General features: G+C 50.7%; 6 protein-coding genes across 6 annotated transcripts; 3 read left to right on the top strand and 3 right to left on the bottom strand.

Annotated features, from left to right (window-relative positions):
* Positions 1–1,412: 1,412 nt before the first annotated feature.
* Positions 1,413–2,668, top strand: PFICI_01064 (mitochondrial phosphate carrier protein; the record flags this gene model as incomplete). Its single annotated transcript, XM_007829645.1, has 2 exons — positions 1,413–1,703; positions 1,811–2,668. The coding sequence occupies 2 exons, from the start codon at positions 1,413–1,415 to the stop codon at positions 2,666–2,668; spliced, it is 1,149 nt and encodes a 382-aa protein (XP_007827836.1).
* A 657-nt stretch (positions 2,669–3,325) lies between these two features.
* Positions 3,326–5,152, bottom strand: PFICI_01063 (uncharacterized protein; the record flags this gene model as incomplete). The annotated part of the gene is made up of 2 exons (XM_007829644.1): positions 3,326–3,421; positions 3,476–5,152. The coding sequence occupies 2 exons, from the start codon at positions 5,150–5,152 to the stop codon at positions 3,326–3,328; spliced, it is 1,773 nt and encodes a 590-aa protein (XP_007827835.1).
* A 1,010-nt stretch (positions 5,153–6,162) lies between these two features.
* PFICI_01062 (uncharacterized protein) lies at positions 6,163–6,684 on the bottom strand (the record flags this gene model as incomplete). The annotated part of the gene is made up of 1 exon (XM_007829643.1): positions 6,163–6,684. The coding sequence occupies one exon, from the start codon at positions 6,682–6,684 to the stop codon at positions 6,163–6,165; it is 522 nt and encodes a 173-aa protein (XP_007827834.1).
* Positions 6,685–8,954: 2,270 nt separating this feature from the next.
* Positions 8,955–10,328, top strand: PFICI_01061 (uncharacterized protein; the record flags this gene model as incomplete). The annotated part of the gene is made up of 2 exons (XM_007829642.1): positions 8,955–9,093; positions 9,169–10,328. The coding sequence occupies 2 exons, from the start codon at positions 8,955–8,957 to the stop codon at positions 10,326–10,328; spliced, it is 1,299 nt and encodes a 432-aa protein (XP_007827833.1).
* Positions 10,329–11,074: 746 nt separating this feature from the next.
* Positions 11,075–12,178, top strand: PFICI_01060 (uncharacterized protein; the record flags this gene model as incomplete). The annotated part of the gene is made up of 1 exon (XM_007829641.1): positions 11,075–12,178. One exon carries the CDS (start codon positions 11,075–11,077, stop codon positions 12,176–12,178), a length of 1,104 nt encoding a protein of 367 aa, XP_007827832.1.
* A 352-nt stretch (positions 12,179–12,530) lies between these two features.
* PFICI_01059 (uncharacterized protein) lies at positions 12,531–13,490 on the bottom strand (the record flags this gene model as incomplete). The annotated part of the gene is made up of 1 exon (XM_007829640.1): positions 12,531–13,490. The coding sequence occupies one exon, from the start codon at positions 13,488–13,490 to the stop codon at positions 12,531–12,533; it is 960 nt and encodes a 319-aa protein (XP_007827831.1).
* Between the last annotated feature and the right edge of the window lie 35 nt (positions 13,491–13,525).

The following is a 13,525-nucleotide window of genomic DNA, read 5'->3' as shown; positions in this document are numbered from 1 at the left end:
AAACTCCAAAGAATCGAGTGACTCTTCAATGGATAAGAATTGTGTTGTTTTTACTATTCTCAAGTCTTCATTGGTCCTTCTGTAAACGTCCCAGCAATGTGAAATCTCATGGACAACTGCCCTTGAAAATGGTATGACTGACCTATGAAGAATGTCAAGCCGGCAAGTGGGGAAGTTGAGGGATGCCCATCTCAAATAAGTCATATCTCCCCAAGACTGACTGGACGCGGAGCATGGACTTGGACCTTGACAGAGGGACTACCCAAAATGCCTCGAAAGATATCAACTAGAATATCCCGGATGATGAGTCAGGGACTCTTATACTGCTCTTTCGTACCCCTATTATGGTCTTTCTAAATATTATGCAGTGCGTAGCAGCCGATGAAACCACGATCTTGCGCAATTTCAACCTCGGGGCTGGTTTTTCCTTTTTACTAGTATCTCGTCACATGTGACAGTCCTCAGTCTCATGTATGGCAAAATTTATTTAGAATTATTCTCGAAAGGATTTTGACAATAACTTATATATATATATATTGTTTTGAAAAATCTTCGGTTATTATTATTAAAATGCCTTTAAACGATCTCACCTGGCAGGTAAGAACCCGAAGCGTCACTTTTGAAATGTTTCGCAGCTGGGTTCTCAACAGAAGCATGGGAATTGGTGAGCTTGGAATTGGCGTACGCTGAGTGGTCAGAATTGTCTGGGTTCTTCAAGGTAAAAGACATCGCTAAGCGACCCCTAGAATGATGAAAATGGGAGCCCTATAGGGCGAGCACAGTGGGGTCGAAAACAGGTAGACGAGAGCAGATCTATGGTAACTATCCCGGACCCGTCTATCATTAAACACTAAGTACCTAACCTAGCTTATGATGATGTCCCTAAGTTCTTGACATCTCTACAGGTTCAGTATCATTAATGGAGAAAGTCAAAGACGTTTAGTGTTTAATGAAATGTAATAAGGATTAAGAAAAAGAGCACAAAGATAGTACCTTTGAGAATGATGATAGAAGCATCTGGCTTCAGGAAACAAACAATTCAAGAGATTGCAGATAGATGAGAAAAGATGGGGGATATAGCGCAGCCTGAAAAGATTTGGTGCAAAGATACAGCACTGTGAACTGTGAAATAGCAGGTGCCCCACTATCGTCATACGCTGAGGCAGCAGAATTCCAGCACGTCTCGACGGACGGTCAGGCGGCTTATTGCCGCTATCTCCCTGGGAATGGGAAGTCTATGTAGGTAGGTAGGGGGAAGTCACAAGTCACAAAGCGAAAGACCGAAAGACCGGATACTCCAACACGACAAGAAACCTTAACGATTTTTAACCCCTCTCTTTACCTTTTGTTTCCTCTCCCACGACAAAACACACTCAATAAATCTTTCTTGTTCGTCACGCTTTTCTTTCGCAATGACGCTCTCCTTGTTCCCCAGCCAGGACTCTGTCCGCAAGAGCTTCGGCTCTCCGCTGCCCCAGTCCAACAAGACTGGACCCACCCCGTATGCCGCCCGCCCGGAGCTCTACGGAGCTTGGTCCGTCGTCGAGGACGCCAAGAACAAAGCTCAGAAGCTCAGCAAAGAGGCGCAGGCCGAGTTTGACAAGGCCAGCTCCAAGGCTCAGGCCAAGGCAAAGTCGGGCACGATTGAGCTGTACTCGCGACAATACTATGCCGCCTGCGTCGTCGGTGGCTTGATGGCCTGTGTAAGTTGAGATCATCTGTCTCTCTCCGTTTAGCATGTGAAAGCTGGGTGTCAACTAGTTTTTAGTCTTCCTTTGACTGACGCTCATTCGTTCTTCCCCCAAAACAGGGCTTCACCCACGCCGCCGTCACCCCTTTGGATCTCGTCAAATGTCGTCGCCAGGTCGACGCCAAGCTGTACAAGGGCAACTTCCAGGCCTGGGGCCTCATCTACCGCGCCGAGGGCCTGCGCGGTATCTTCACTGGCTGGGGCCCGACGCTGCTGGGTTACTCGGCCCAGGGATCCTTCAAGTACGGCTGGTATGAATACTTCAAGAAGACGTACGCCGACATGGCCGGCCCCGAGGCCGCCTACAAGTACAAGACGGGACTCTACCTCGCCGCCTCGGCCTCGGCCGAGTTCCTTGCCGATATTGCCTTGTGTCCCTTTGAGGCCGTCAAGGTCCGCATGCAGACCACGATCCCGGCCGCGTACAAGGGCACCTTTGACGGTTTCTCCAAGATCACGGCTGCCGAGGGCACGGGCGGGCTCTTCAAGGGCCTGTACCCGCTCTGGGGCCGACAGATCCCTTACACCATGATGAAGTTTGCTTCCTTTGAAAACATTGTCGAGGCCATTTATCACAAGCTGCCCGGCGAAAAGAGCGACTACTCCAAGGCGGCACAGACGGGCGTCTCGTTTGTGGGTGGCTACCTGGCCGGTATCCTCTGCGCCGTGGTCTCGCACCCGGCCGACGTGCTCGTCTCCAAGCTCAACGCCAACCGCGGCGCCGGCGAGGCATTCGGTGCCGCCGTTGCCCGCAACTACCGTGATATTGGCTTTGCTGGTCTCTGGAATGGTTTGCCCGTGCGTATCGTCATGGTCGGTACCCTGACTGGTCTCCAGTGGATGATCTACGATTACTTCAAGGTCTTCATGGGCTTCCCAACCACTGGTGGTGCGCCCCCGCCTGAGCAGAAGAAGTAGAGCGGCGAGCAATGTCCTGGAATGAATGATTGAATGACAGTAGGCGGCGGCAGAGCAGTGAGCACAACGTGCACTTTTGTATGATAAAAAACGATGTACCTGTTTTCAATGATACTTTTGTACGGTTTCTATGATGAATCTACCAGAGCGTCTAGTGTAAGTCATTGTGGAGTATGTTTGTGTTATAATAGGCCCGCGCGAACTTGAGTCATGTATAACCGCCGGGCATGAGCGGTTTGGTTGCTCACCAAAGCCATGTCCAATATGCTACGGAACATTCACAATCTCTATAGTGTTTCCTGCTTACTTTCACAAGCCAACTCTACCATAGATGGCGCACCTGGGCAAAATGTCTGTGACAACCTCGTGAGCTAGAAATAATAATTTCTTGGATTCTTTTCTCGGCCCATCATTCCAATATGAATACTGTATTAGTATCGCACTGTCATTTGCCAGTGCAACGCCTAGTCTCTTATACTATACAAGAGACACCGAGCACGAACCGCCAGTAAAACATGCGGGAGGAAAGACTTTCACTCTTCCTTCCGTTTCCACGCTACCCAAACGCCATATTCATACATCTCGCCGCTTATTCGACTCGTTCAAGCTTGTGGCCGACTTCTTCGATCTACTAGAATTCTCGGGCTCTACATCTTGCTAAAATGGCCGATGATCCATGTAGTGAAGATTTTGAGTCCACCTAGGAAGTCTCTTGTTCTTCTCGTAAAGTAGCCCACAATTGGCACAAAGGGACTGTTTCTTGGTTAGTATGATTTGCTCCGGGGGTTTCCAATTTCAATGACTTACTCTTGGTCCATATGGGCCATCGCGGACTGCCCAGACGCTTGTTCCCCATATGCGACAATGTGTGCAGCGCCAATTGTACCTCTCCTGGTCTGTCAAGGAACCGGCACCGCCGCCACCGTAGCCGACATCAGGAGTTCCCCAACCGCCAGGAGTTCCTGATCGATTGAGAGGACTCAGACTTCTGAATCTGCGCTTCTTCTTGGATCGCTCACCACGTCCCATGCGCTCTTCTTCTTCCTGCACGCCAAAGCTGCTGCCAACTGGCGTGCCACCAATCATTCCAGCGACGCTGCTGAAACGTGCCGTCTCGCGGCGGAGGCGGCGGATTTGTCGTTCACGGTCGCCCTCACGCTTTTCCATGTCGTCCTTGGAGAGGATCTCAATCTTGGGCTCCCAGTCATCTGCGAGATGCTCCGGATCATAACGCCAACCGGCTTCAGCCCCGTGGGCTGCATCATTGGGGAACTCGGTGCCTGTCGCGCCCCAGCCAGTGACCAGACCACCAGCCTCACAGGCCTCCTTCTTCAAACGCAAGACAGCTTCATAGATCGCGTGCGTTAATGCCGGTACCCATTCGCCGGCGAGGCCAAGATCGGTACATGTGACCTTGGCAAATGCCTCGGCTGTGCCGGGAGAGTGCAAAAGCGACCATTCGAATTTGTCAGTGTATAGATTGGATCCAAGGTTCATGTTGAGAGTGACGAGGCAGCGGTATGTGTCATCAGGACTAAATTCGTCGCCATCATCAGCAGGAACAGGTGTTGCCACAGCAGTTACTTCGGGAGCTTGCGAAGCAGATGCCTTGCTAGGAGTCTCTGCCCCGTTAGCAAGAGGTGTGCTGGAACCTCCAAGGTTGGATACCGAGGCTGGAAGTGGCGTTGGTGGTGCAATTGGACTGTCGCGTGCGACGGCCTGGAGTGCTGTTGATGCTGCTGCTGCAACGTTTGATGCTGGTGCAGTCTTGGTCTCTTCTGAGTGGAATAGTGGATGTAGAGCGACACCAGCATATTCTTCCAGCTGTGTTCGTATTTGCTTGCTTATTTCGTTGGCAATGGCTACCTGATTCGGGAGATCGAGATCTTGGACTAGGTTTGTCGCAAATTGATCGGTTGTGATAATGGTTTCGTGGAGATTCCATAGGAAAAAGTCTCTCAATTTGTATGCCACCGTCAATTCGCCATTTCTATAGAGTGATGCATCCATCTGGGGAGTGATCTGCTGCACGCCTCGGGGCAGAGGGTAGGCCGGCGCAGGCATAAATGCCGGTATGTCGACATCGATACGAATAGGAATCAGCGTAACTGGAAGCTGAGCTTGCGCCTGGTTGCCAAGGTCGGAGCGCTTCTTGTCCTTGAGCATCCATTCTCTCCAGATTCCTTGCACGCCAACTGGTGCTCTGGCCTCCTTGCCTACTTTGGCGGCTGCGGTGAGGGCGGAAGTGCTGTCCTCGCGACGCAGACTTCGTAGTCCGGTCGGGCGGCGTCTATCATCGTCATCATCATCTTCGTAATCATAGCCGTCCTCGGCGTAGTTGATGAGGGTGGTGCCTCGCTTTGTGGTTCGCGACTGAGGGCCAGGCGCTGCAGCAAGGACCGGGTTGAGGAGAGAGTTGTTGTATACGCGCAGACGTGGCGCATAGCTCGAGAGGAAAGCCTGGGGAGGATTTTGACCTTCCATCGTGTTGTTTACGTCCGGGGACGATCAGCGCATTCTGGTTTCGCAACTTGGGAATGGTAGACTGGGGGGCTGGCGCTCGTGCGCTGCCGGATATTTTGCACTGGAAGAGGCCAATCGCAGCTGGATACGAGAAAGAAGAAATTGCCACTACCTCGCAATGAATTGATGGCGTTGGGTGTGGTCAAATCGTCGAGTCCGGTAAGCTTAAAAGCTGTGGACAAGACAGCTGTTGGTGTCGCGTTAAGCAGGGCGTAGGCTAGGTAATCGCGATCAAATGAATTTGAGGTGTAGCAAGCGACAGACCAGCAATCCAATAATTCACTTCGCGGTTTGGATGGACGCCACAACCAACGCGCTGTAGCGGAGGAATGGAGTTTGAGGCGGTGCACATTGCTTAGCTAAGTTGTGGCGCAGCTAGCAAAGGACGGTGGATACCTTTATTGAGTACTGACTGCCTACGCGCACCGGTGATTCTCCGCAAGCGACCCTCCCAACCAACACAGGGTCTCAATGCCGTGTGTGGAAGCTGCTTCTCGAGCCTCGATGTCGTGTAACAATGACGAACACTTGATACGTCAGCATTCTCATGATTTGCAGGACTTCAAGTCAACGCCCAGCTTTTTGCTTCTTTCATGCCTGCTGTCGTCGTCAACCCACAACACTGAATCTGGCCTGCACTTGATGCCTGAACAAGAGATTATTCACAGTATACTCCAGATCGCAGTCTGAGACTTGGCATTGCGCCAAGCTATATCACATCATGTCTCACTAAATAACAAACATACAATGGATAGCATTCATAAAAGCATTCATAACACTATTGGGACCTGAATTGGTCTCGACCAGGAGAACATAAGTCAATTCAAAGAAACGTGCTTATTGCTGTGCAGTTATGTACATGGACAATTTTCATCAAGCAAGCGCAATCATTGTTTTTCCCTTTTTTCTTTTTCTTTTTCCCGAGCAGCTTTTATTGCTTTACTCAGTCCTCCACATGATTGTCGAGCCATCTAAGAGAAGGCGGTAATGGCAGTGTCAAAGTCGGAATCAAGCAGGGCCAGAGCAGCACTGGCAGCATCCTGCTGGTCGGTAGAGGTGATGGAGAGGAGAGTGGCACCGTAGGCATCGGTCTTGCTCTTGAGGGTCTGGAGTTGGCTCAGCACAACGGCAGCGACGCCGACAGACTCAAAGTCGGCCTCGCGCGCGACCAGGGCGTCGAGAGAGGCCTTGATGTCGGGCTCGCCAGTCTCGGTGATGTACGCAATGATGGTCGCCGAGTCCTCGCTCGAGGCGACGCTCTCATCGGAGGCGTCGTCGTTGGCGGCGTCGATCTGGTCGCCCACGGCGGTGGCTGCAGAGGAAATGGTAAGGGCGCCGACGACGGAGCCGTCCCAGGAGTTGATGGTGCTGGTCAGCGAGTTCGTCGAGGCATCAATGGCTTGAAGATCGGCAAGGGTCTCGGCGACATCACGGCGGATGGCAGCGCCCAGCACAGCTGTGGCGTAGAGAGCGAGAGTAGCGACGTTGACCATGTTGGCGGTTGTCAAGTTGATTTGCGAGATTGAGATTGTTTGATACGATGAAGTGCTTGATTGAGGCTGGTACTGCGTTCTATTCAAATTCCATCTCTTGCTCCGAGCTTTCATCCTCTATATATGCCCAATTCTCCACTACATCTATACTATTGCCAGCATACCTGCCGCTTCCATCCTCGGCTGACTTGCTCATTTTGGCTTGTGAATATTTCGGAAATTGCACTGAGCTCGCGGCTCAGCAAGCTTCACATGTTGCCCAAGCCGGCATTCCGTCATCAGTCACGGCATATCGTGATCATTCTTCGCCTCAGAGGTACGCGGCGGTATAAGCGAAAGGTCAGCAAGGCATTCCGGCAGGCCCCCAAAAGGAACACTATAGACCCTGTCCGACTCGGCTCCTCAAACAAACTCTTTAAACTTTATGAGGGTTCCAAGACTATCGCTGAAGCTCTACATGCCCGGTCAGGCTACGAAGGTTGGCAGGGTAGTATTAGTTATGTAAATGCTGGAACGATTCCTCCACTGAAGAGACCCTTTTCGGCAAGCATGTGTTATTCGCCTCGTTCTATACGGCGTCTATTGGACTGCTCGGCCAACGTATATTGGTGGCTTTCAAACGAATAGTTGCAGTCCGTCTGACGTCGTATTTGCCTAGAGCTTTGCTGGGTTTCAAGTTGGCTATTCTACTTATCAAGAGATGCTATTGTCCGGGTTCTTCCCCGCTTCCCTCATCAATAGGGACGCCCGATGCGGGGGAACCTGGAGTAATTAACGATTGCCGACTATGCCCTACTGTCGGTATCTTGGAACGTGATCTCCAACAAATGAGCTACTCCAACTCTAACGGACGATGTCTCTTTTCGTCCAATGTTCCTGGAACTTTTCGGGCCGTACCTGACGCTGTGGGCCCCAGGCAGGTTTCCCCAGATTGTCTTGGCTGGGCGCGTAAGGGTTTCTCAGCAAGTCTTTCACGTTGGATTGCAGACGGGATGTTGATCTTTAGTTGGAATAGATCTCCAAATCCCCACAATACTGTAGGGGACAAACACAGGAGGAGTTAGCTTCGCTTGTTCTTATGTCGTGTAAGTTAGAGTAGCATAATTGTTTAAACTTGAAGGCTCGCGTAAATTGGTGATGCTTTTCTCTGTGTCTTTTTCTGTGACCTCGTGCCGGATTTAATAACTGATTTGCCAGTCATCCTTTTCTTCTCGTTGTTACTGTCCTTGAAGTACATGCCTCGAATGGATTCGCCATCTGTTCTAATGCCATCATTGAAGTATAATATTATGTAAATTTGATACAGGTCACAAAATTGTAAGAGACTTCTTGCAGGCGAGAGGAGGTGCTCTTAGCTCTGGTAACACTCCAGAATCAAGAATCCCTCTTTGAGCAAAACGTTGATTCTTATTAATTGGTCAGACGGCACAATGATTGAGAAAGTCTTCATAAATCTTTTTTCACCAGCGCCGTGGCTACAATGGTCTAGCCAAACCGACCTACAACTGGAATCAGACACATGGCTGATGCCCTGCGACGTGCGTATGGTTCTTCTATGCGTACAAAGCAAAAAAAAAAAGACACGTTCGTAATACAGGGGTCAAGATGATCTGATTCAAGAGCAGCCACAGCAGTGACACAATCTCATAACTGGGACCGTGCCGTAACCGTCATGCCACCTGGTTGTACTTGTCTGTAATAAGTTAGTGGTTTTTCGTTCAGACAGTTGGCTATAGCAAAACTTGCTCAGCTCTACTGTCTGAATGGTATACCATGAATTCCGCGGAATTTTCGGACAATCAGACTTGAACATTTGGAAAATCAGTCTTATTTTCGTCAAATGTGCCAAAGATACAGTGACTCACCTGGCAGCCTGGTGACGAAGCGTAATTATGATGGGATCAAAATCATGATTCTTACCTTTTCAAGTCATTGAGTCGTAGATTTTGGCCCTATGATTCCCTGTCTTGTTTCTACTGTGCCGCCATTCTTGTGTCAGACGGATGGTCTTCGGGGCCGACCCACCCCGAATTTCTCCTAGTCAGATAGCCCCCGAACGACTATTATGTCCGCACCGTGTCCGAGCCATCTTAAAAGCCGCCGTGTAATTGTATAATCCGTGTTGGCGCTTGGCGACTACTTAAGGCATTCATTTTTGGCATCAATACTCCCCTTGTTTCGTGCTGCATTACATTGACCAGTTTGCTAATTATATATTTCTCAAAACTTAGAATCCTATAAGCGATTACTTTGACTAGCTGAAGTTTCAAATGGCGCCGATGAAAGTTCTCATAGTGGGTGGTGGCATCGCTGGCCCAGCGCTTGCCCACTGGCTGTCACGCATTGGAGCCAATATTACCCTTATTGAGCGCTCACCAGAGAAACGAGCGTCTGGACAACAGTTGGATTGTACGTGATACCTATTACATTTCTACGTCCACATCCGATCTACTCTCAGAGTTACTAATAACCTGTCTCTGGTAGTACGTGCCCAAGGTATTCCAGTAATGAAAAAGATGGGTATAGAAGCGGCTATACGCGCAGCCTCTGTCCCTGAAAAAGGCATGCAAGTTGTCGACAATGAAGGCCGGGTTAAATTCCAGTTTCCAGTCGGCAAGCCCGGCTCCGGGAAACAGTTCTTTACCTCCGAGTTTGAAATAATGCGTCGCGACTTCGTTCAGATCCTCTACGGGCTGACCGAGAACCAGCCAAACGTACAGCATCTCTACAACACGACCGTGACAGATTTTACACAAGACGACGAATCTGATCCCAATGGCAAAGTGCACGTCACTTTTGGCGATGGGCGCAAGGAGGATTTTGACCTGGTGGTCGCTGCCGATGGGACTGGTTCTAGGACACGCAAGATTATGCTGGGACCCGATGCACCAGACCCTCGCCATCGCCTGGGAGGCAACATTGCCTTCTTTAGCATCCCATCAGACCCCAGTGACTCGGACTGGTTTACGGGCACCTTTTTGCCAGGCTCAACTACCCGGGCCATTGGAACGAGAAAGGATTGTCCAGAACTGACTCGTGTATACATGATCTCGCGCGGCAATGTCAAGGAGCTCGACGAGGCCCACAAGTCCGGGGACCTGGCGGCGCTCAAGAAAGCCTGGGCTGATTTATATGAAGACGGTGGATGGCAGTGCGCCCGATTCACCAATGCCCTGCGGAACGCACCCGAGGCAGACGACCTCTACTCGACGCCGCAAGAGGAAATCAGGCTTCCCGAGGGGTCGTGGTCCAAGGGAAGAGTCGTCCTACTGGGAGATGCTGCACACAGCCAGACTGCCAATGGCTTCGGTACGACGTGGGGTATAGTCGCGGCCTATGTGCTCGCCGGCGAGATTGCATCGCTGCTGGCGACAAACAGCAGCTCGCCTCCGACAGCCGCCGTGGTACAAGGGGCCAAGAATTACGAAAAGCTGTTTCGCCCCGTGTCGACGGCAGGGCACAACAAGAGCCAATGGCCGGAGAATTTCCTCATGCCAAAGTCACGTTTCATGATCTCCATTATGTTTTTCATTGGCCAAGTAATATCATATTTCGGGTTGCACCAAATGCTTGACCTGGAAGGCGAACAGGGAAAGTGGCAGCTGCCAGAATATCCCGCGTTGGACAAGGGCCATTTGTGGTGATCTTGAGAGGGCTTAGAAGGAAACGCGGCGCTTGATGGTGAGCCAACGTCGGGCAAATTCGAGGCTCGTGTGTTTTCTCTCTTGTTGAGCGAGCACGGTGTAGAATACACTTCCTTACCTAGATCTAGCTAACATGTATGAGAAGATCTCCAATCTGGCGTATGATGTTTTGGGGTGAAGCTCAGAAGGGTCTAACCTAACCTAGGGGCTTCGAGGTATATTTAATGTATTGACTAAGGTAGCAGGTCACCTAAGTTAGACGATTTATTACCCCGCTATTTTTATTATGGGGGAACCAAGATAGCCCCGCTACTTTACACAGAAGTTTTTAGCGACGAGCTTAGGATCATCGTCATTGCTGATAAGTTGTCATAATTATAATTGCTGACATTATGTGCCGTGTTTTCATTAATTGACCATGTTGTATGCACCGAACAAATCGCAGAAAGTAAAATTGTGCAAAATTTATATTGACCTCTCAAAAAAAAGACTCAAATGTGGCTAGGGGCAGCTGTATGACGCCGCACCGCAACTGGGGGTCGTCGCTTCTGTGATGTGCACTCTCGGGACGTCATACCACGTTCGATCGCCCTTTTTTGTTGGGGTGTCATCAGGAATAAAAAAAGACAAACATTGACTTTGGTCGGTCATTCTATCAACCTCGATACATTTGTTTCGTTCAAATACCGGCTCTGATTGAGCTACCATATTGTTGAGTTCGTGGAAAGTAAGGAGTGGACTTGACAATGGCATACGAAAGGGAACTGGATGTGGCTCTCCGAGCAGTTCACCGCGCTAGTCTGGCAACCAAGAAGGTCCAACGTCAAGGACAAGATAAAGGCGTGTCGGACAAGAGCGATGCCACGCCCGTCACCATTGCCGACTTTGCCGCCCAGGCGCTCCTAATCGGCGCCGTACACGACGCATTCCCAGAGGACGTCTTTATCGCCGAGGAGTCCTCGGACATTCTCAAGGGCAATGCCGACCTGCTACAGCGGGTCTGGGATCTCGTCCTCTCCGTCGGCCCTCTCGACGGCCTGCCCGTGCCGAGCACCAAGGAGGAGATGCTGGACCTGATTGACCTCGGCAGCAAGACGTCCAAGGAAATCGTTGAAAGCCGGACATGGATTCTGGATCCGGTCGATGGCACCAAGACCTTTATGAAGGGCCAGCAGTACGCCGTGTGTCTCTGCTTGTTGGAAAACGGCGTCCAGAAAGTCGCCGCGCTCGGCTGCCCCAATCTCCTGTACGACCCCGATACACCCCTAGTCACGGAGGATATTGTCGACACGGAAGGCAACGGCATCATTGTTGGGGCAGTAGCCGGCCAAGGCACCTTCTTCGTGCCGCTAGACAACTTTGCAGACCACGCCGCCCGCCGGACCGCCAAGCTGGACACCTTGCCGCCGTATCCCGGCTCGCTGCGCTTTATTGACTCGGAAGAGTCATCGCACGTGTCCAAGCGGCATCACGAGTACCTCTACCGGACGGCGTTTCCCCACGCCTCCCACCGCTCCGCCACGCTCAGCGACAGCTTGTGGCCCGAGGACGTCTGGGCCATGCAGATGAAGTACATTGCCATTGCCCTCAATGCCGCCGACGCCACGTTTCGCATCCCCGGTGATCCAAAGTTTTACGCCTCCGTCTGGGATCACGCCGGCGGCCAGCTTATTTTGGAAGAAGCGGGAGGGACCGTCACTGACAGCGCTGGAAAGAAATTTGACTTTTCCAAAGGCCAAAGGAGTTTTGCCGACGGAAATTGGGGGTTTGTCGTCGCAAGAAGCGGCGAGGTGCATCAGGCAGTGCTAAAGGAAGTTCAGGGCCTGATCAGCAGTGGACTCAAGAAATGATGAAAGACGCAACAATTCCTGGTGAACGACAATTGAGCAATAATGGGAAAATCTCGGCCCCTCGAATGGAAGACTACGAGGATTGCTATCAAGTAAAAATGGCGGATGTAGCTTGAGGAAACGATTGACTTTGGTATGCTCTTATAATATCTGAATGGTGTCTTACTCCACCAAGACCGTAAGCAATTGCATCTTTGGAACGCCGGAAACGATACTATCCCATATGAAGCAAAAACAACTGATACAACGGCTCTACGTCGCTGAAAAATATTTTGTATTGCATTTTGTATCTATCGCTGAGCTTTTGTGCCAAACCTAGTCATGACGATGCTGAGTATTGTTGAACTCTTTTCTAGTCCCGTGGAGGATCTTGTGCCGCTTTGGCTTTTTCAGCCGCAAGAAACTCTTCATACTCCCGGCCAGAATGTTCAGGCATCCCGTCCAGCCCTACTCGTATGAGAAAATCGGACTCTCCTGCTAGATCCGGCTCCAGTAACCAACCGCGATGGAGTACAGCATCCTCTAGAAAAGTGATTTTCAGATAACTGATACTCTGGAAATGCCCGACAGAGCCCTTGAAAAACGTCACTTCATCGTATCCAGGCTTCACTGGCATCATTGCTGTGTTCACGTTTCCCAATAGAATAGGCTCATCACTTGTAGTGGATCCAAGCCAGGCAATCCGGATACTCCCCTCTAGAACCTGCAGCCACCATCGCTTCCCTTTCGTATTGATGAAATGACAATAGCCTGACTTGCCAATGATATCATTTTGAATATAGTGCATCACACTAGGCATCAGACAATAGTAGGGATGGTAGTGTTTACACCGACGATAAAACTTATCAGCTTGCTCTGATAGGGGAAATTGGGTTGGTAGCCCCTCCATTATGATTCCATGTCGTTGCATCCGGCGGTCGGTAAAGAGCTCGAGAATCTCTGGGATTGTGTAAAACACGCCTTGGGCCGGAAGTCCGGGGTTGTAGAGGTCTTTGGTGGACGCAAAGGCTATCTTGGCTCGATCCTTGTATCGCTTGAAGTAGGTGACCACGGGAGATTCATGCTCTGGCTCAGGCGGGTCCTTGACCTCCGTGTCCTCGTCCAACATGTATTCCTCGGTCAACAAAGGTAGTTCTGGTCCATTGTTGCTCTCAGCGCATGTGCACTTCTCATCCTGCGGTGGACATGGCGGATATCTGATGTATGGGTATCTCTCGCATAGGCGATTCCATGGTAATAATGAGGACCAACGTCCATACTCTCTTGCCGACTTTTCTAGGAGGTACGACGCCGTCAATTCTCGGGATTCCATTGGGCTGGCCGTTCGTTCCTAGGATGGCATTAGAT

Source organism: Pestalotiopsis fici (assembly GCF_000516985.1).
Source record: "Pestalotiopsis fici W106-1 unplaced genomic scaffold PFICI_Scf_1, whole genome shotgun sequence".
Classification (NCBI taxonomy): Eukaryota; Fungi; Ascomycota; class Sordariomycetes; order Amphisphaeriales; family Sporocadaceae; genus Pestalotiopsis; species Pestalotiopsis fici.
This window is presented reverse-complemented; position numbering and strand designations above follow the sequence as displayed.